This window comes from Dromaius novaehollandiae, chromosome 6 (genome assembly GCF_036370855.1).
Source record: "Dromaius novaehollandiae isolate bDroNov1 chromosome 6, bDroNov1.hap1, whole genome shotgun sequence".
In the NCBI taxonomy this organism is placed as follows: Eukaryota; Metazoa; Chordata; class Aves; order Casuariiformes; family Dromaiidae; genus Dromaius; species Dromaius novaehollandiae.
The window spans coordinates 6,467,378-6,490,490 of NC_088103.1; the positions used below are offsets into that span (position 1 = coordinate 6,467,378).

At 42.4% G+C, this 23,113-nt stretch overlaps 1 protein-coding gene across 1 annotated transcript; it reads right to left on the bottom strand.

Moving 5' to 3' along the window:
* Positions 1–1,030: 1,030 nt before the first annotated feature.
* Positions 1,031–22,698, bottom strand: MINPP1 (multiple inositol-polyphosphate phosphatase 1). Its single transcript, XM_064513553.1, has 5 exons — positions 22,097–22,698; positions 21,603–21,791; positions 20,609–20,706; positions 18,609–18,742; positions 1,031–4,931 (listed from the first exon to the last, which is right to left on the bottom strand). The coding sequence occupies exons 1-5, from the start codon at positions 22,641–22,643 to the stop codon at positions 4,532–4,534; spliced, it is 1,368 nt and encodes a 455-aa protein (XP_064369623.1). The 5' UTR covers positions 22,644–22,698; the 3' UTR covers positions 1,031–4,531.
* Positions 22,699–23,113: the final 415 nt, after the last annotated feature.

Sequence of the window (23,113 nt, forward strand, 5' to 3'; positions counted from 1 at the left end):
CTCTAGATGACAAATTCACAGAAGGAGGAAAGGTGGGGAAAATCTCTCCAGAAATATATTGAACAAGGTTACAAGCTCTCCCCAGCTCACAAGCTCCTGATGTGCCGAGTGCTGGCACCATACTTTGGTGGACTTGCCACGGCATATGGTTTGCATGTTTTATACCTCTCGCTCATTATCCGTGACTGATTACCCTTCAAAGGTGATGGAGGGCAAGAGAGACCTTCACTCTGATCCAGCGAGGTCTGTTCTTGGGACGGCCACGTTTGAAAGGACTCAGAATCGGGAGGAATTGTGCTAATTTAAAGCGCGAGAAAGCAAGGAATTCGACAGCTCAACGATAAACCATGGTATCTTAGAGACAGTTCCCTCCTTTTCCCATGTACAGGTATTTTTAACAAAGCAGCATCAATCCTTTTCTGCTTTAATCTGTCTTGGAGACCAACATATCTGAAAATGAAACAGCCCGTCATCAAAGATGGTGTCAATCTAGTCACAACACACTTCCCAAAGTGCTACATCCTCAGCACGTGAATATACTGTAGGCAAAGCTTCACTTGTAAGTACAGGTAATTACAGAATTAACAAACTAAAGGTAACTAAGTAATTACTGGATGCTCAGTAATGAGGACATATTGCTAAATACCTACAAGAAATGACAGGTTAGAAAGTATTGCATTATGCATGTTTCTAACTCTTTTTTAGAAATCAAAAACTTAAGTCTTATTGAGAAATTGATAATGTTCAAGAAAATACTATTGCAATCGATTCTGGATCGCTCAAAAACATGTGTGTACTGTTCATTCTACTTCAAAATGCACATCATTTCTGGAGGTTTTGTATACTATTGTTATAGCTGTTAGAAGCTTATCAGACCATGACTACTGTTTTTAAAAAAATCAAGGCTCCTGGAAACACGAATAAATTTTCACTCACCTCAAAAAAGTGAAAGTCTTGACCCAATCGAGGTATTTTATATTAATTACCGAGCAATTTGAGAATTTAAAATAATCAGAGACACCAGTGCAAGTAATGGCAAGCTACTAAATATATTTTGAAGCAGAACACAGCTGTGCTACTAAAGATCATGTCATTATTACTGTACACAAGAGTGAGATGAAGAAAATGTGCAATTTCTCACATTTCACAGCACAAAATCCAAAACAAGTTCACAAAATTCATCCCGTTAGGATTGTATTGTCACACATTTGTATCACATACCATGATTAGGCAGCTTTATGCTGACCAGCATTATAGCTATGGCACCCACACAGAGGAAAAATGAATTTGCCAGAGAGATCAGTTAAGCTTCAGACATTTAACAAAACAAAATACATATCAAATGCATTTAATGCCAGCACCGAAGAACACTGTCAGTATTTTTCAATGAGAGTTTCCAGTTGCAGAAAGATTACGTATGGAGTCTCCAGTGGATGACTGAGATGAGGCAGTTTGTCCAGAGCCATACGAACAGAGAAAGCATCATTTTCTTTGCAGGACTTTTTCAGGATATGGTAGCTTGCAATACCATGAGATGGGGCCACGTGTCCAAGCACCGCTCACTGAGCTAGTGCCCAACTTTATGGAAGTGTTCCCATCTGTTTTGGTTTTCCTTTCCAGTACATACACAAATACATATATATATTTCTTTTTTTTAAACAAGCAAGTAATACTAAAGTCACCTCCCAAGCGGTAAGAATTAGTCACATTATTAATGTAACGCGTGCCTAGCACATATACATGTGCAAACACTTCTGTTGCTACAACTGTGCAAAGTTTCCACATTCAGCCTCTAATTATGCCAACTGAGTGAATCAGCACATCCTTTAAATACAGATCAGAAACCAAATAGCACATTTTTCTTAAGTTAATTGATGACAGCCACTGAAGATATATCTGTCGTGCTGGAAATGACTGAACTGTACTCCAAAGCAAAATATTAAATCATCTCTGAAGAGTCATCCCTGAAGTTCACTGCACAGATTTTATTTATAATACAATCAACCTGGTAACACAGAAGTAAATGATGCTTCACTATACAAAAATGAACTATTTGGTTCTTCCAGCTCATCCGGCACATGATCAAAAAAGTAGTTAAGGGCAACGTATGGCCTCCTTCTGTATGGAGGAATATCTTTTAATAATGATGATGGGTAAAATCATAATCTCACTGATAAACAAAATCTTTCATTCATTTCCAACAGAGTCAGGATTTCATCCCTTATGTTCAAATCATGATCCTGTGAACACAAGGTGACTCATTCCCAGGGAAAAAATTATTTGTTCAAAGGTGAATTTTCACAACCTTATGTTTGCTATTTACCAAACTTAACTGTCTTTAAGCAAAGGCCGATTTCTTCATAACTTGCCTCTACTATTGTCCTACAATAATTTCTGTGACAGATGCTTATTATGGGCTTTATGATCATTTGACTTCCTTTCAAGATAGGATCACGCAAAAAAGGACACATGCAAAGCTGATATAAAATAGCAGTAAAAGTCATGTGCTAGTGCTGACAGTTATCCTGAACATATTTTTTTGCATTTGTTTCAGTATTGATACTCCTCCCTATCCGTTTCATAAGTTTCAGAAAAGACTGGCAGCAATAGTTAACACAGTCAAGCATTTCACTAAGGCATTAATGCTAAAATAACCACCAGTTTTGATCTGCCTCCATAGAAGAAACAGATCAAACTCCATCAAGAGAGCTGTCGCAATGATTTCATGTCACTATGATATCCTAAAGAAACATTTTTTTTCATTTCTGCTTAACGTCCAGGTATACAGACCCAAAATATTTTTTTATACAAGCAGTGTTAAAGAAACAATGAAGTGACGGAAGCCTAAATCCTCAATAAAAATCAATTACAGACTCACAGTTTTATTTCTCAGCTTCAAATTAGTCCAGGTCTGTCTTTCCTTTTTTGCATGTGCAGCAGTTACGTTGTCAGTCTAACCTGCCTGAAGGTGAGGCTACGAGAACTACTTACCTTGAAGCAAACAAGGGTATAAATGTTTATAGTGCGTAAGATACACAGTGTAAGTGCTTATACCAGGCTTGGACCCCCTTCCCAATAAATGGAGCAAACCACCCCTCACGTTACAGGGTGAGCTCCAGAGCACTCATGAGAGGGTGCAAGTACACGCTTCGAGAGCTGCCAACACTGTAAACGACACCCTCATTTGCTTTGGGACAATTTTTTTCCATTCCCTTTTGGACAAGGGAGGATTTTCATTTGACTTACTGTATTTCATACATTTTTGGACAATTATCTTCATTCTTCCCTCTTCTGCTACACTGCAGCTCTCTCTAAAATACTTGCCCTCTTTTAGTGGCAAAAAAACCTACTTTAAGTGCAGTTGCTTTAAAACACCAGCACTTGTATGCAATACATTTCTTTAAAACCAGCTTTGTTTCAAGAACAAGCTAGCACGTCAAAAGTCTAAGGCCTATGTAAGTCATACCATGGTCAGTGCCTTAAAGCTAGCAAAAGTCAAGTCTCAGTTGGACAGTTACTACGATCCGAAACCTACTCCCATTTTGGGTTGGCAATAATCCTGCTCCGAGCAGGAGGCTGGACTAGAGATCTGCAGAGGTCCCTTCCAACCAGTGCTTCTAGGAACACTGTCAGCACTTTAGGAGGACAAAGATATTCAAAGTTACAACACAGCCTGACCGGAATGCCCTGGCCCAAACTATTAACACAAGAAATTGATGGTATCAAGGGAAAAGACACACCAGATAGCTCAGAGAACCGCAGCATCTCCCAGAGCGCCGTTAAGGAAGAGTAGCTGGGGTTTTTTTGTTGTTTTTGTTTTTGTTTTTTTTAATTAAAGAGAATTTACTTACCTCAGTGGCTAACTGGCTATGTTGGATGAGTTGATGCCTGTAAGAATTTTAACTCCTTGACCCTTTTCAGGCAGATAACGTACACAGAAACATTGCAACTCCTCCTGCTTTAAATGCCTGAGACGAGAGATGTTCATGCAGTACTGTCCATGCAAAAGATGGGTAGCTGCAGGGAAGGAATATGCACCCTCTCCCTCCTCAACGCTCAGGAAAGGGAACAAAAAATCCAAACTTGTCAGCAGGAACTATCTCATGCCTGACCTAAGAAAAAAAAAAAAAGCAAGCAAAACAGCCAGCGCAAAGCAACACTGAATCAGTCCAATCGACTCCAGCTCTGATAAAATGCAAGTTGCCTCAGCTCCTAAATCCATCTACTACATATTCGTAAGAGGCATGACCTACAAAATTACTTATTCTCACATGTAAACATGCAGGCACGCTTTACCTTGCATCACGTATTTGTTAGAAAGCAAAAACCCTGTTACTGCATGTGCTTTTGTAATTCTGCTTAAGTAATACGCAAACATTTCACTTAGCTAACGGAGACAGCCGGATAAGTCACGACCATCAAATCTGCAAGTTTAGAAAGTCAAGGCAGCAGCAGCAAATCAAAAGTGCTTGTTCACAACATCTTCTGAACAGAACTGAGATCTATTTGCACAAAATCCACTCTATTTTCCTCAAAGTTCATCAGTAGCAGTATTATTATTTTTTGGTAATTCACATTCTTCTTTGAAGTGACAGTTTTGAAGGATATCCTTATAATAGTCCTTGAGGTCTGCATAAATAGAGATGGTCTTATTTGAGTGATGAAACGGCAGCAAGTTTTCATTCAACAGCATCTGCACTTGATACTCTTCTTTAGAGCTGTTCGCTTGATCACAGTGATAAAGTACAAATACCAGGTTTGCTGCGTAAGGCACAATCCGGCCACTGCGAAATTTCCGATGCATTTGTCTGACGTAGTTGTTTGCCCTGAGAGGTTCATCATCTTTGAAGAAGCCCATAAGAGCGAGCAGCGGCTGAAGTGTCTCTGCATGTCCAATTTGTACAATCACAGGTGAAGAAATGGGCTTTGAACTAGAAAAAAAACCAAAACAACAGCAAAGGATCAGGAAGAGCCCATGCTTCAAAACCAGCATACCAACATACTGCACAGCGGTCAGTAGCAAAAGCTTAAAGAAGTAGATTTTGAACTTATTTTACTCTGGTGCCCTATAAAAGCCTATTTGGGAATTTCAGTATGTAACGGGCTTTTTAAAAGCATCCAAGTTAAAGAACCTGTAATATATGCTGTAATAAATATAGCTAGATACGAAGGAATATGGCAAACAAAAGCAAAGACCAGATTCATGGTGTGCACCCACATACCCTGTGCACCTCTCAGACATCCTGTGTGAACCCAATTACTTGTACTAGTCTCAGTTATGGAAAGCGCCAATAAACATGTTAAAATTAATATACTGGCTTGGGATTAAACATAACATTTTTAAAAATAGCATTGCCTCCTCCCATCAGCAGGTAAGAGCAGCAAATCCCCAAGCCAGTTGCAAGGCTCTGTTAAAACACAAACCAAATCAAGCCCTTCATCTTATATGACTGGACTTCTCTTCCACTGCCGGCATCTGGGAAGGCATCAGGACACCCTGCTAACTCATAACTCCCATAACTCAGATCCATTGCAAATACATATAGTTATTCTCCCGTCGTGGGCTGTGTTTAGAAAACTCCCTGAGATTTTTGCCAAATACGCACTAGAGGTATAGACTTGCTTCAGTACAGCGCTATGACTAAAATACAACATAGCTATTCCCAGAATTCAGAGTTGCATTTAATATGAATCATTAGAGTCAATCTTTTTTTTTTTTTTTGGTTATTCCCTACCAAAAGCAAAAAGCATCCGAATGACAAAGCATAATGAATGATTAAGGGAGCTCATTCAGGACTCAATCCTCTTCACAAAGAAAAATGACTTAGTATTAAAACACACTCTTTTTCTCCAGTCTCTCTAAATACATCAAATGACTTAAAAATTTTTTGAGTCATCTTATTAAGTTTCTGCTTAAACTAATCCAAGGTGTGGTGAAGGGAAGGCCGCAAATTGTCACCTTCTTCGACCTGGGAAGTTTTAAAGTTTTCAGCATTAATTTTACTAAATTGAGGATTAAAAACTTCTTTCAACTGCTGTAATAAAGGATAGGTGACAATTCAGTTTCAAGATGTAAATTAAGTCTAATCACAAACTTACCGGCACATTAACAAGCTACAGCAAACGCTGCTACCCTCTGACATAACCACAACCACATGATTACCTGCACAGCAAACAAATTGCTGATTTAACGTGCAAACTGCTTCCCTCCCTGGCACACCATCGCCAGCGCAGAATTTTAAGGAGAGTTTTTCTTGCCTGTCCCTAGGACCACCAATACTTTGAGCTGTGCATCATGCTAAAACAACAATCATGTTTTGATAAAATAATAATTGGAAGTATTTTGATAATAATAAGGTGCATCTGTTTGAAAAGTACATTAGCACTATATTTTTATACCAAAGGCTAGACTGAAACCAGCAATCCAGCCGGTGGAGAAAACAGCTTTCCCTCCACAAATGATTAGTTCAAGTTATAAATGTGGTGACTCCTGTCAACTTAAGCCAATGATTCGCATCACTAACGCGGCTTAAAAGCAAGACTATTTTTTTCGGACAATAGGTTACGCATTGGAAGAATGGTTCGACCAAAGGAAACGTAACAGCTGGCTTGCTGCACGAGGAAGCACCAGCCAAGAGGAGTATCTATCTGCCCCTTGCTCCAGAGGAGGAGGATGGCTTCCTGGCACCATCTCCAGGCGCCTCTCCCAGGTCACTCCAGGATGTGTAAATACACATTTAGCTTTCCCGAGAAAAAGGCGACGTTTAGCGACACCCGCGCTCACCAAGGGGCAAGTAAAGTCCACCCACAGATGCGGCACATCTTGATTGGTCTGAAAAGGAGGTGTCTCCTCTGCTTGAACCTAAAGCCCGAAACAACTGAAAAATAGTTAACCCAGGGACTTACCTGTACAGAAGAACTTTGTTCGGATAAACAGTATTTTAGTACAAGCACATGACGGGTACTGTATTACTGGCTCCGTATAGCCACAGTGTTTGTGCAGTTTGAAATACGCCCTGCACAATCCTGGTCCCTGGGGAGCCTATAGTCTTTTGACTATACTCCTTAGACACATATGTGCATATACACACATACTCCTCCCTGCCCTTAGGCAAAACATCACCTGCAAAAACAAAACAAAAAAAAACCCAAAACCCACCCCTCAAAACCCCTAGGAACCTGCATCCGTCTCCTGTTCAAAAAAAGCCAAAAGAAGTGTTACAACCACCAAAAGGTTCTGTATGGAGGACGTTACACTTTTTTCACCCTATAAATTTGCTGCGCCGAGAGGTTTGCATTCACATCAAATGCACCACACTTTAGCCCCTCTTCCAGCTCCTCCAAAATCAGAGATTCTGGCTGCATCTCTCCCCTTTTATATATAATCTCCCTGCTCTGATTCCCTCATTTTAAAGTTGCAAAGTTTCTGGATCCTTTGACTCCTCTTCCTTTCCCCTCCATCCTTTGTTCTCTTCTTATTCTTTTGATTGAATTACTTTCTATCCCCCCCCCCAACCAAGTTTTGGGAAGTCTTTTTAGGTTTGAGGACACGTTCATATCCCTCCTGTCAATCAACAAATAGGAACAGCAGGGAAAAATAGATGCCTAGAAAAGAAGAGAAGACGACAACTAGAATGGGATACTCTTCTGGCCACCTACAGTTTCCAGCTCAGGGATCTCCTAGGTCACACATGGCTTCTTTCTAGAGAGGAACTTTCAATGCATCTTTCCTCCACAAATTTGCCAAATCTCCCCTTGAATCCATATAAGCTTCTAGTATTCACAACATCCTGCATCAAGGAGTTCCACAGCTTCATACACTGCTTTCTGGCTAGCTCTTAATTTTTTTGTTTGAAGAGGCCACCTACAATTTGATCTTTTTTACTCATAACTTCAGAGTCATCTTCTCTCCAAGTTGATAAATCCTAGCTTACTCATTTCATGACTTTGCCACCCTTTTCCAGCTCAACTATATCCTTTTTAAGATCAGAGTATGGGAAATGCACAGAATTCAAGACATTAAGCCATCTCTCAAATCCATACTACATCCATGATGCTGTCAGTTCTATTTTCTTAAATCAGAAGTTATTTCCGGAGAACTAGCAGAACCTCAAAATTTCATTCCTGAGCAGTAATAGTTATCTCTGATTGCACTTGACAGACTAAGATCACTTTTTCCATGTGCATCACTTCGTGGATGTGTCCATCTGCAATTTTCAAGCCGAGTTAGGGTGAATTGTAGAAAGACCGTATGAGACTGTTTGGAAGAATTTACTTATCTTATCTGCCCTGAATAAATATGCTGCATTTGCATTGCCATCTAACTGCTCACCTCTTTCTCTCCATCAGTTACAACATGCTGAGCAGCCCAGATCCTTGCAGGTGGTGACCTGCAATGAAAACAACCAGTCCCACCTCCATTTCCCCTCTTTTTGTTCACCATTTACCCACCTACTGACCTTCCCCCTTCATCCAGGGCTGCTCAATTTCTTTTCACATAGAAACCTGCTGAAAGAGTTTTGGAAATCTAGCATATTACCCCAGATCACCCTATTTGTATGCTTGCTGATCCTTCTCAAGAGCTCCAAGAGATGCTTCCCTTTAAAAGAGCCATACTGGCACCACCCTGGTATATCCCATTTAATTACAAACTTAGACCAAAATCAAACAGCTTTTAAATGGGGTGGTTTTTAATCTTACGGTTTATTAAACAGGGAGCTAATGTCAATGTACCACTGGAGTCTCCAAAAGAAGTGTTACATAGCACACAGGCATCATTCACTCCACAGCCAGGTAGACTACATCCCATAAAATTAAAAACAAAAGATTCAGAGATGCTAAGGAAAAGGATGGATTTAATATTCTGGCCATCGGTGCTGACTTTACAGCAAGATTTGGCTTTATTTTCCAGTTGATGCTAGCAGGAATTTTAGAGTAGAAGTAAATCACAAAAAACCCCATGATTAACTTAGTTAAGAGAGCAGCAAAACATGTGTTTCCAGAACAGAAGACGTGTTATAGCATACACACACAGACAAGCTCTAAAGAATAAGGAAAGAAAACCCGAGTTTATTTCTTTAGTCTCCTGAAATCCTAATGCTGACAGGTCAAACCACTTCGGAGAAGGAAGAGTGAAATCTCTCCCACCGTACTGTTTTCATAAGGATTAAGACTGTTTCCTTATACGATACACAGACAAGTTTTTGCTAGTCTCTTTAACACAATATATTGAAAACCTGCTTGGTTTCTCACCAGCGCCAGATATTTGATTTCTGTCTAAGACTGTTGAAGCACCCTCTGTTCAGTCTCTGCAGTCATCACTCCAGTTTGAAGTCTGATATCATACAGTAATGACCATAAAAATTACCATCAAGGTTAAAACAGCAATAGCACCACTTAATTACAGAGAAATTGGGACGGATTGCCTCCTCCAGGCATGGACACAGGCAAAGGTTGTTGTTGCTCAGACAGTGCTGATAAATTCAAACTGGGAGCACATAACACAATCAACAAAATACTGATAAATTCAAAACAGTAGCACAAGCTAATAAAATATTAAACCAAAGGCCTGAAACTTCCACGGTCAATCTTCATGAAAGATGTGTGACTCAGCCTTGCACAGGAGTGTCAAAGTTCTCGATATCCTACTTGAACAACTGCTAATGATATTTCAATTAACCTAGTTTTGTAGCAGCAGTAAATGGCTAGGAAAAACATACTGACCACTAAAAAGAAACCTCATTTCCAACCTAAAAATGAGATGAAGAGACTGTGCATAAAACTTCACCATGCAATATTAACCACTTGTCTGAAAATGATTGCTGGCTATTGGTTTCATATTTGTTTTATGGCACACTTGGAAAGGAGCAGAAGTGGCTGCCACCAGGCAGAAGATGCAGCAGAGTTCATTCAAGAGATGTGTGCATTTCAGCTGTAACCTTTTAAGAAAATCTGACCACAGCTAAAAATGGGGAAGTTATTTTCAGTGTTCCTCAGCACGACCCCCAAAAATTAAGTCTCATCACGCAAAAGCAGCACTACAGAGAAGCACGGACACCCAAGTTCTAGTCCTCCCTGATCTCTGTAGACTTGGGTTTAACCCTGAACCTCCTGCACCAGCACATCCATCTTCAACAGGGGATTCGTTCCTACCTTTTTAGGACTACTGATATATCACCCCAGATATGGAAGAAATTCACGTTCTTTTAACCAAAGTTTATTTCCTAAGCACTAAAATGACTTTCAGCTAGAGATAACCAAAACCTCAAGAGATAATCGGATAAAAAGAAACATATCCTACAGCAACGCTTAACTGGCCAACCTTCAAACAGCACCTTCTCACTTAAGGTAAAAATCCCTCTGAGAACTTCAAAGACGAGAAGTTTAACAACTGTTAAACAACAAAGTTTAGAGCACATTGTCCTTTCTCCCTGAGATAAGAGCCAGAACAGAGGACTTAAAAATCTCCGTTTTCGGCTATGGAACGAATTCTGCTTCCCCCCCAGCTTGTCCAGTGAAATATTTCTGGGAAAACAGGCAGAGGAACCCTAGATCTGCAAGGAAACAGCAGAGGTCAAGGAATATGGTGTTACGAGGTAGGACTCAGAGCACAGTAGAAATACTGAGCAGTGTTGCTGCTCAGTGTATTACCAGTGGGGAGAAGAAAATAAATCTGCCAAATGGTATTAAGAACTCATGTGTCAAAAATTCTACCTTAAACGGTAAAACAACAGACCCCAGTTGTGCTCATTAGTTTCCGCAATCAGTATCAACAAAACAGTACATCCCCACAAACACTGACAAAAACAACATTTTCTTCCTTTCCAAACAAGGTCAACTTGTTTGTAAAGGTCAACTTGGAAAGGTGATAAGAACAAGCAAAACTCATTTAAAACCCTGATTAAAAGGCCACAGCTCTTATCCAGTATCACGTGAGTTAATTACCCAAAGATACCTAGATTTGTTTGCATTTAACTTCCTAGTTGCAGTTTCACGTGCTCCCTTCCGAATCAGCCAAACTCTTACATTCTTATCGATTTCAGAGAATTAAATACGTCACAGTAGCAGCTCAGGCACTGATGCTAAATGTTGTAATTCTTATAAGCTAGAAACAAATCATACCAAGAAAGTCACTGTACTTCATCACTGCATTTGCTAAACCCTAACTGCCCAAGGTAAGGTTAGATACTGGTTAGACCAGTTCACTGGTGTATGTTAGTTGTCTAGGTATTCTTTTGCTTGATTTTTTTTTTTAATTCTTTAGATAAAATGATATTGACTCTATAAAAATTGCTGAGCTATCTTTTCAGAGCAATTCTAAGTAAGCGAGTATTAGGCAATTACATTGAGATTAATTACCTTCTGGGAGGTTTGAAGGGCACAGACAATAATGTCAAGTTCTAGGCAAATGCACAAAAAGACACACCGTTGCAGAGGAAATCCCTAAGCACATATCCCCAGGTATGTGGCAGAAGTCTGCAAACACGCATGCACGCTTCAGAAATCCAGACACAGCTGTGCCACTAAAATGTGCTGCAAGGACCTCTAGAGAATTGTGTAATTCTGTCTCATGGCTCTACTTGGTTTCCTACTTGGTTAAAGTACTCTTTAATCATGTCAGAAGGCCCATCCTTGGAAGATGGAGCTATCAAAACAAACATACAACATGGTATGAAGACGTTCCTAGGTCAAGCTGTCTGAGATGCTTAAGTTTTTCAGTGAAAGTCATCTCTTTTCTCTGATCATCTGGAAACTAAGACATGACCTGCATATTTTTTAGGTGTACAGATACTAGCTTTATGGTCTATTAAACTGTAGAGCTGGCACTTTGTTCTGTGAATACATGAACATCTTCTGAGAGAGATAAGTTTACCCATCAAATGCACATGGCCTGTTCTCCTCTCTGAGCAGATGCACTGGAAGTCAAACAACTCTATCTTGGTAAATTATATATCACTATGCTGTTAGCAGATTAGCTGACAATCACCCAGTCCAGAAGCTTTCACTGGAGGCTTTTCCAAAACCCCAAAGAGCAAAGGAACAAGGTGAGGATACCCCTGAAGCCGACCCAGACAAAGCCACATGGAGTCACCTGCACCTGGATGGATGGATGGATGGATCCAGGACAGGGACCCTTTGGGGAGTACAGACACTTCTGATCTGGCTCTGCAAGAGCACTTCACACCTTAAAGTTACCCCCCATAATACAAATCTGGCTGTAAACTGCTCTGCATTTCCAATAATGTCAATCACGTCTGAAACATTACGTTTGCACGTGATAGCTGCTTTGCTGGTCAGTGAGTGATCAAAAACACTGGTTTATGACTCCCAGAAAGGGATGCAGGATGCCTTGAACCTGCTGACGCACGCAGAAAGCCAAGAACGTGCACTGTGGAAACATGGGATCCCAGCGTTAACAAAGAAGTTTTGATAAAAGAAATGACCAGAAGATTTTGATCTGAGCAAAGGTTTTATACAGTAATCATATAATTTCCTCTGAATACGTGGAAACCCTTTTGCTTTGTTCCCTTTGTACTTACCACAACAGGAAAGTTTTGAACAGTTAATTGTTTCTAGGTCATACATGAGTTCTTGTATGCTGAATCATAGTTTTGAAAGGAATGATTAGGACACACTATTCACTACTGAACAACTACATAAAGTTTAGCAATTGTTTTGTTAGCTGAACCGCAGAGAGGAAAGCAAATTATGTAAAACAATAAAAGCTAGCAATAAATTGGGAAGGGAGAATGTTTAAATGATAGTTGTATTAGGCTAAGCTACAAAGCTCACCTTCACTTGATCTTGGAGTAAGTTCAAATTCAACTAGTCTTTTTTTTTTTAGTACCTAGAATCTGCATGCTTTCAGAGGAAACCACTAAGTATTTTGCAATATGTATATGCAGCTAGTTTAATATTTTGAATCATTAGCCAAGTATTTTAAATACCGAGATGACTGCACAAAAAGGGCCATCTCAATCCATCTAGTAAACCATTTGGCCAGCACAAATGAAAACAGGTATTTTCATGTTCTCTTTCAAGAGCAAAAAGGGCAGACGTGTTAGATATTTGCAGCTAGAAGTCTAAAGTAGCTTAATGAATAGCAGATATCCTCAAAGTATGCCCCAAGCAAAAAATTACTTATCTTGTAATTACTATTTTGATGCTCTCCACCTATCTTAGCACTTGTGGGGCTCCAGACACTGCTCTTCACTGGCGTTTCTCGAAGACTCTGGCTCCAGACAATGTCAACACAGATAGACCCACTCCGTTACCTTCCCAGTAGGCAGCAGCAAGGACAGGAGACACGCTGTGGCACATGGACGTGTCTCAAAGAACTCCAGCTTCTTCTTAGGTAAGGTGCTATTCCCTGATCGCTCCTCTACATCCTGCCATAAACAGTGCTGCTTTGGGAAACTGGATCCTCTCTATCCGTTTAAACAAGTGCTGACTGGTAAGAGCAGCCTTTCAGGGGTTATTCCATATTAGCACAATGCCAAGTGGACATGCGTGCACGCACTGTCATCTGGCAGTTTTACCAGTACAACGAAGAGCAGGGATAACTTCAGTAAGGTCTAGGTTCCAGTGGAAGAAACATCAGTTTGGGGAAGATGAGCTCCTCATTAGCTTCTTTGCAACATAGTTACATAGCTTGACTGTATTTTGCCCATAAGCATGGATCCTATTCCATAATCACAGATCCTTTTCCATAAAAGGAAGACTGAGATAAAATTCAATTGTTTTGTCTTCACAAAAATAAAGTGCTCTCTGGACTCAGGCAACTGCCTGAGTATGCCGTTTCAGTAAAACAAATCACCTGGTTTAACATATTAAACTCTTCTTGATACTTTTTTTCTTTTTTGTAATTAAGAAACTTTTTACATACAAGATAGTCCTGCTAGTGCAGCCTATGAGGCCCCCACCTTTCCCTAGAAATGTGACCACTACATTTACCATCAGACAGGCAAGAAGGTAGGGAAGACAGTCGTCCTGGAAGGCTCACTGCACCTATCGTGAGGTCCAAGAGATGCTTTTTACCTAAAAATTAACCTTTACTAGACACTTACATTTTATGGCTGCAGTGGGTTCAGAAGGACAGGGTCCATGAATGGGTGTGCTAGCAGTAAGAGGTCACTAATACAACTATGGCTAAACTCAATGTCAGGCCCAGGTTCCTGAATACTGATACCAATACCTTCCCGTTGGTTCTCTGGAAAAAGCAAACACAAGGAGAAAATCCCTTTCACCTTCAAAAGCACCTTGCTGTACTGCAAGATCTACATACAAGAGGCTATTAGTACTTTAAATTAGCTATTTCCATCTGAATTGGTATGACGAAAGAGCATACAAACAAATGCTCCCCTTTCTGCTTTTGGATAGCCCAATCTAAACTTTCCAAAAAGAAAGGAGCACTTGGACCAAAAATAAGGTTCTATAAGTAAATCTGTCCTCCTCAAATTTCCAGAACAAAACAGCCAATAACAAATCAACAATAAACACACATAAATTGAAGCAACATTCAACTAAAAGACGTTCCATCATCGCAAAGGTTGATTTTCTGAATAACGAACTGCTGCAGAAGCACTTTACCCATTGTCTTGGAGCTGTGCTACACCATTAAAAAAAAAAAAAGACATGCATGTACACACATATGCATGACCAAACATTTTCTAGTCTTATAAACAAGGTATACTTGTCATTTGCATGGCTTCTCATTCTCAGCTGTACTCTTAAGTTACCAAGAGACCCAGGACAAGTCTCTCTATAGACAAGAAAGCATTAGTTGCACCTCCACCCACTAGGTCACGAGACGCAAGCTGTTCTAATCGATCGGCAGTGGCAGATCTCCACTTATTTTTAAATGCACCAGGTTACCCGATTCAGATTATGCTCGGTCTTTAGTGCTTTAAGACTGCCACCTTACGTTGTGGGATGGACTAGCACGCTCCTCCTGCACAAGGCAAAACACTTTGCGAGCTTTTATTTACTGCTTAGGAAGACACATGTGTGAACACACTGCTCACGCAGTTCCAAACTTGGCAAGATTTTTAGTGTCCCCTTTCTTTCTATAGGTGCATAAATTTGTTACCTGCTTCCCTCTACAACTTAGGAGCTGAACTTCTAGGGCTAGAGCCAAGAGACAGGATGAAACTACCGTGGTCCTTCAGTACCCTGCCTCCAGCATCTGCTCTTCCCAAGGAGCCCGCTCCACCTTATAACTTAAGGACTGCTGAACGAGTTCTCATTAACTCAAAAGTACAGGTATGGATTTTTTCAACCACTGTATATTTCTATTAAACTTCCAGGGATATCTTATACACAGTTAAGAAACAGAGCTTTCCGGCTAGGCTATAAAATATAGGGATTAAAACCTGCAAGGCCATCACTGCTCAAACAGCAAAGACACTAAAAGCAAACAAATTTGAAAACATCAATCTCTTCCCCTGAGTCAAGCTACACTAACAGGTTATTTTTCAGATTTCAGAAGGACAGAGGGGTTTTAGGGCTCTTGCTTGTCTGCTTCTTTTAACCTTTTATTTCTGTTCTCACTCACGGTTCTTATTTTCTGTATTCATTTTACTTACGCAGAGATAGACAGAGCGTATGATGGGCAATCACAGCAATGTGCTTGACAGTCTGTTCACAGTTCAGTGTTAATGACCTGTGGCCTAATATATTTTTTACTTAGCTCCCTAGTAGGCTGAAGAAAGGATGTAGTGAGGACCTTAATTTAAAGGACAATCTAGCACAACTACAGCTCTAACACTGCTAAAATGAGGGGGAATCATCCCCGGACTGCCTTAAATTCCCCAAAACCCATGTGATCATTTCACAGCACCATTTCTTAAGCCAACCTGGCTGCAGGAGAGGTTCTTATCACCAGCCATTTCTTCCTGCCCACCCTTCACTCACAGCAACTCCTCCCCAAAGCCAAACTCAGTGTCTGCAACCACCAGCTTTTAACTCATTCATGGCAAAATAAGCAGAGTTGTCTCTGTGCTGGCTGGCATATGCCACATCAGACTCAGAAATGCCAGCGAAGAGTGCTGCCACACAACGCAGCAGTCCCGTACGCTCCCATCCTCAGCTCTCATTTCCAACTCCGGATACCTCCTGCCCCACTGGAGCTGGACCAAGGAGCTGGGCTGGATGAAAGCCTTGCAAACGGGGACTGGGAGGCACACACTAGGTTAGCAGCAACTCACATTACGCTCCAGCCTGATTTCCCACGCAGTCTCACTGGTATTTGCGCAAAGCCCAAGGCAAAAATCAATAAGCAGATATGAAGGGCAGAAGCTTAAACGCATGAAAAATGGACAAATTGAACTGCCATTCCTCTTATTCGCCCATTTACTATGCAGTATTTTGGCAGAAGATTTCTGTAAAGGCTGACAAATTCATCCCAACTGATTTTGTTCCAAGTTCCATGTAAACCTCAAAAGGCAAAAGTTAAATGCATTTAACTTCTCACATACTGAGCTGATACTGTCAAAACTAGACTTATCAGTCTGATTTTCCAGGTAAACCCCCAAAGGTAATTTTAAGATACATAGTACTTGCACGAGTGTTTGAGAATTACATTTTAACTGTCTCAATACTTAGCTCTTATATCACTCTTAATGTCTAAGTTAGATCCTCCTCGCTCAGCAAGCCTTTAAGGAACACAACTTCTTTGACGTCTTCTCTGCTGCAAATAGCTAAAAACCAACTTTACAAGTTACTCCTCTGATCCAAAATATGAATGCTATTTCTAATTTTGGTCTGCCAACTGAAAGGAAAATACCGTTTTTAAACAGCTAACCAAGTTAAAAAAAATCATTCTAAGCAGCCTGGAGCATCAATGAGTCATACTTTTGTTTCTGAAATTTAAAAATCTGTTAATACCATTCTGCTGAGTGTTACATAGATCCACTTTAATATACTGAATATAAAAGTGAAGTTCCAAGGATGCTAGGAATGCACAAAGATCCACCACATATAACTGATGTTTACATATTAACATCAAAGCTGAATTTGCTGGTTATAAGTTAGCTACTTAAAAAATGGTTTCTATCAAATATTTAAAGGCACAATATCTATACAATCTGAAGATCATGACCTTGATTTTGTATTCTTTTATAAAACCTTAGCAGATAAGTATGGAAATGTTTAATCCATGTGATAAATTGCTAAACTATGAATTTACAATTGCTGAATTTGCATGAGGAACATTCACATGAATTAGAAATTGATCCTCATATGAACACACTGTATTTGAGCCAAAAGCAGCTTTCAAAAAATTAGATAACTGGCACACAAGAGTACATGCACGTAGTTCTGCAACATAAAAACGTCCCATCCTGTAATTCTACTGACGCCTTTGTTTTTTCTGTCATTTTCTCCATGCCACAACAGATCCTTTAAGTTTCATTTCCGTTTTAGTTCTCCCCATCATATGGGCTCACACAGGACAAGATCAAGACCAAACAGATACTGAATCACTACTGCTGACGTCGGCTCATCGGAGTTAACTATGAAAAACAGCACAGGCATCTCATCTTTTACTTTTAAGGAGGTATGGGTACGGTTATCTCCATGACACTAGAAAAGCAGTTCTGAGGACTAAACAACCAGTCACTATTCCACCAGTGACTGTTCTCAGCTGATGCAACTAGCTGAATACAAACCACTGTGTCAGATCGTCAGCCTTGAAGACACTTGGTGAAGTTATCTTCAAGTCTACTAATAGTTACTTTTAAGGCCTAAGATCTTCCTGCTGCTACACTGTTTCTAAAACTACACTTTTGCTGCAGAAGAATGCAAAATCAAATATCCTAGGCAGTATTCTTAAACCGCCTCTCCCAAACCACTGATCTGGGATTCATGTAACAAGGCACTTAAAACAATTTCTTAACTGAAGTGTCTACCGTCCCCAGTTTGTAAAGGGAACTGCGTAGACCACCTGAAGCTTGCCCTTCCTTAGTTACAGTGAAGAAGGCTGATTTGCTGTTACAGGCCTCTTGGATTCTGCAACACTTATTTTAGGTCTAGAGTCACTAAGTGTTTGGACCAATCTGGAACAATTATTTTTCCAGAATTTCATTTCAGCACCGTTAGCGTGAAAAGAGAGCTTTAATAGTGCAATAGACTCCAAATAAACACACGCAGAAAGAAGGCAAGATTTTTAAGTAATCAGATAATAGAACGTATCACGGAGAATTTTTCATCACAGAGTCTTCTGTTTTATCACAGAAGTTTTTAAAACAAGGGCATTTTAAACAAAAAGTTAATTGTTTTAACCCAACTGTCTCTCCTCTGACTGACCAGGAAGAAAACAGCATTATCAGATGCAGCAGCTGGCTGCCCCTTGAAGGCCTGTGTGGATCAATAGGTTAAAATAGGGAAATGAACTAGCTGGGCACAAGAGCATCAACAGAGGAAAAACCACGCTCTTTCGAGTAATATTGCTCTATCAAGGGTTGGAATGTCTCTATTACAAACTCTTCTAGCTGAGCTCAACCATTCAGTTATCTTTGGAAGTGAAATGCTTAACTTCCATTCACATTAAATCCAATTCAAGATCAACCACAGAAAGCTTCCAGCCAAAGCCTGAAAGCTTTTTTATTTACCTTTTGCTCTCTTCCACTGCTTTGTCCAATTGCTGGAAGATATCTTGGAATAAGTTGCAGCTGGAGCGACTATTGATGTCATAGCCATATCCTCTCTTCCAGTACTGCTTCAGGTCATTCAGATATTCCAGTACCTACAGTTACACAGTTCACAAGCTTTTACTATTGCACAGAGGAAAAGAAAAACACAACCCGAAGCAAGGACGCTACAGCATGAAATCAACAATTCTTTGACAAAAAAATTAAGGTTCCAGCTCAAGCGGCTTCTGCTATGTGCTGCATAAAAGCAGACACAACAGATTAGGTCAAAGATCCAAGTTCAGCATCTTGTCTCTAATCATGCTCATAACCAGGCCTAGAGAAGAGACAACGCACACATTTTCCCAGGCTCCAGTAATTTTCAGGTTAGGACTCTGAGCCCCAAGGTGGTTTTCTACAAATTCAATAGACCTCAGTGGATTCTCTCCAACAAATTCATCCAACTTGCCCTTTGAACTCGTATCAAGTTTTAGCATTCATAATATCCTGCGGCTTGGCTATGCACTGTGTAAAAAGCAATCTGTTTGTTGTGAACCTGTCTCCTGCTAGCTTCATTTGGTACCCATTAGTTACAGTATGTGACAAAAAAGAACAAAAAGATCACTATCCACTACTTCTGTGTCATTTCTGATTTCATACTTGAAAACATTTTTCGAGGTCCAAGATCCTTAGCTTAGTTATTCTTCAAATGGAAGCAATGCCACACCCTTAATCACATTTTTAGGAAACTCTATCCTTTTGAGATGTGACAGACCGAAACTGCACACATCTCAAAAAGATGGAAGTGTACCTTGGATTTATACAACAGCACAGTGATGCTCTCCTTGATGTTCTCCTTTTCTAACAAGTCCTAGCATTAAAGTTTTTTTTATTATTATTATTTATTAGTTTTACTGTAACTGAGCTGACATTTTCATGGATCAATAGCACCAAAAATCTCACTCTTAAGGGACACAATGGATCTCAGAGCCCACCACTTATCCCACGTGCGAAGTTTCAACTTATCCCACGTGCGAAGTTTCAACTTATCCCACGTGCGAAGTTTCAACTTATCCCACGTGCATCGCTTTAGTTTCCTACCCTGAACATCATCTGTCATTGTGTTGCTGGGTCAATCTCATAAGGTCCTTCTGCAAAGCTTCTCAAGCGCCCCATATCCTTAATACCCTGCGTAACTTCATATAATCAGCAAACTTTCCCACCTCACTGCTAACCCCTTCTCCAAGTTATTTATGAATATACTGAACAGCACAGGTCTCAGCAGAACTCCACGGTGACCCTCTAGCACTTTGACAGGAGACCATTAACTCCAACACCTACCCTTTAGCCAACCAAGCTTCCTTAAAAGCCTGAGAGGTCTCACTGAACACAGTTTGGGAAGCCAAACTAATGAAAACATCCTAAATCCCTATCTCTCTTGAACCCTTCAAAGGACTCCAAGATGAAAGGTACTTTTTAAACAAAGGAGAATCCAGTTTTATCCAGGCTCTATTAGTTCTATGAACAGACCAGTTTTATTAACAAGTTAAGAGATCTGTTGGGCCCTGGAGCTGTTTCTAAAAGAAAAAGGCAGGGGGAGGGTCTTAGAGGGCCTAGAAGACCTCATCTGCCATCCTCTAATCCTCAGGAATCAATGTACTTTATCATATGAGACTACATGTGAAACAGATGTGTCCAGGGCACTTCAGAAGTTACAGGAAAAGAAAGCATTATATGAGTTAAACGCAACAGTAAAAGACCATTTTAATCAGGACAAATCAAGGCCACAGCAGTATTTAATTCTCTTGCTGTTTGATTAATCCAGAGCTCTTCAGAGACCAGACAAAGTGCTTCATTAGTTTGAAGAATAACAGGCACAGAACTTAATAATTATTATTTGCACGGTTGGAAGTTGTATCTGAACACCAAGCCACCTTTTCAATGTTTCTCAAATCTCTCCCCCCTTAACATCCAGCACTTACCTTGGCATCCTCTTCACTGAAGAGCGAACACCACGGGGAGGTCACATTTCTTACTGCCAACTCGTATGAGCAGGTGAGAAAAGCTACTTGAATGAGATCTGCAATAAATCCAAGAAACATGCAAAAGATAAACAACCACTACAGAACCAACGACTTTCTCCCAACTTTCCCCTAAGATGAGAGGTAATTAGAATCTAATGATGAAAACAACCAGCGTGATCCAATAAATAATTGCTCGTCCAAAGGCCAAGCACTGAAAATAAACAGTTTTCAACAACAGAATTAGTGTGCAAAAGGGAAGTTTTGGATTGCAAGCTTTTCACATTACATTGGTGCACAGAAAGAAACATCATATCAAATGCTATACATCTGCTGATGTATGTGCTATAGATTCTGATTTTTAATGCGTTAACTATAAAAGACAGAAGAGTCAATACAATCAAGACGTCTCTGCTCAGTGCAGACCTCTCTTTGACTACCACTACTCAGCCTCCGCATTACGGGATGAATATGAGTGGCAGCATGCTGCAGCTCCAGCTTTGCATCTTTAAGGGAACGCTTGTCACTGGAACCAAGAGCAGCACCTATTTCCGTGTCCCCAAATACTTAACCTCCAGATCATACACAAACACAGGGAAACCTGGCACTTCTCTTCTGGACGAGCGAAGCTACAACACGGACACAAAAGCTACGCGTACTCTCCAAGTCAGAGCTAAAAAAGTAACTTATTTATATCCTTCAAAGCAACGGCAAAGTCCGCGTCACTACAGTAAGAAAGACTCTTTCAAACGTGCTTTTCTTCTGACCATTAAGTAACAAGTACTCATTATCATAGCATCGATATATGTTTGCAACCTCACGTATGTAATACCTCATGACTGCTTCTCTAATTTAGAGCGCATGTTAAATTAACTCCACACACCTACAAGGCGTCCAGGAAACTGTTTCCATGCAGACGCAGAAGAGGAGTAACCTGAAAGAGGCCCATCTTTACCTGCGTTTAACTCGTCCGCCGGTAAACACAAAACATCGGCGACTTTTTCCACAACCCGCCTCATCTCCGGACCCTCCTTGAAGGCATCCACCTGATGCATCGCCGTGTCGTTCTCCTCCACGAAGGCCACGAACTTCTGGCAGTGATCGAAAAACCTCATTAGGGAATCGTTGATCTCGATCTCCATTTCTGAAAGAAGGAAAAACAATTCTCAGTGGCAAATTCTGTTTGTGAGGTTAAGGAATTAACAGGGAGCGGGGAAAGCGGGGAAGAGGGTGCCAGGGGGATGGATGGGGAAGGCGAGCGGCGGGACGGGCCCAAGGGACGGAGGAGCCTCAAGGGAAAGGGGAGATGCGACTTGACCCCGCGCTGTTTCCCCGCTCCGTCGGGGCCGGGGCCGGCGCCGGCGGCCACCACCCTGCGGACCCCGAGACCGGGGGGCGGCGGGGCCGCGCGGGCAGGCCGGGGCCCCCCGACCGCGGGCGGGCTCTCACCGCCGTCGGCGAGGGGCAGCGGCGGGCCGAGGCCGCGGCGGAAGGCGGCGCCGCTCTGCAGGCAGCGGTGCTTGGAGCTGCTGGCCAGGGCGAGGCGGCGGCGGGCGGCGAAGAGCGCCGGGAAGCGGGCGGCCAGGCGCCGCGCCAGGTGCTCCATGTCGCGCCGGCCCCGCGGCGCCAGCCGCCCGTCGAGGCTCTCCTCGTACCACATGTGCCAGGCGCCCAGGGCGGCGGCGGCGGGGCAGGCGGCCAGGGCGGCGCGGCGCAGCCGCCCGTGCAGCTCGCCCAGGCGGCGGATCTGCTTGGCCGTCGGGTAGCGAGTGCCGTGGCGGAGCAGCGCGCGCAGCTGCAGCGGCGCGCAGGCGGCGGGCGGCCGGGCCGCGGCGGCCGCCGGCCCCAGCGACAGCGGGTCCTCGGCCAGGTGCGGGTTCACCTCCTCGTAGCGGGACTTGGTGCCGAAGTAGCCGCTCAGCGCCGCGCCGGCCGCCAGCGGCACCAGCACCAGCAGCACCAGCAGCGGCAGCGGCGCCGCAGCCCGCAGCGCCATGGCGGCAACTGCGCGGCGCGGCCGGCGGGGCAGGAAGGGGCGGAGCGGGGCGGCGCCCGCCTCCCCTCGCCCCCGCGCGGGCTCCCGCCCGCCGCCCGCCGCCCCGCGCTGCCCCCTCAGGCGCCGGCGGCCATGTCCCGCCCTGGGCCTCGCCTCGGCCTGCGCCTCGCCTGGGCCCCTCCGCCGCCGCGGGGGGATGCGGGCCGTAAGCGTGCGTGTGGGGCCGTCCCGTGGGGAGGGCCTCCCCGCGCTGACTCCGGCAGAGGAGGCGGCCGCCGGGAAGCTCTGAGCGCGCAGCGGGCTGCGAAACGCCTCGGAGGAGAGCGAAGACCTACGCAAAAAGCATCTCCCAGCACCGACGCGATGTGATTCCCGGGGAATCTGTCGCTACAAAGAGGCATCAGTAGGTAGCTGAGGAAAGCGAACGATCCGTAACAAAACCAAGCAGTGAGGCCAACAAAACCGGTTCA

Excerpts from the sequence above, each read along its gene's own strand:
- MINPP1 (XM_064513553.1), bottom strand. The coding sequence starts at position 22,643 with ATGGCGCTGCGGGCTGCGGCGCCGCTGCCGCTGCTGGTGCTGCTGGTG. Across the intron at positions 20,707-21,602 it reads GGCGGACGAGTTAAACGCAG|ATCTCATTCAAGTAGCTTTT; the intron begins GTAAAGATGGGC and ends GATTTATTGCAG. Across the intron at positions 18,743-20,608 it reads TCAGTGAAGAGGATGCCAAG|GTACTGGAATATCTGAATGA; the intron begins GTAAGTGCTGGA and ends GTGTAACTGTAG.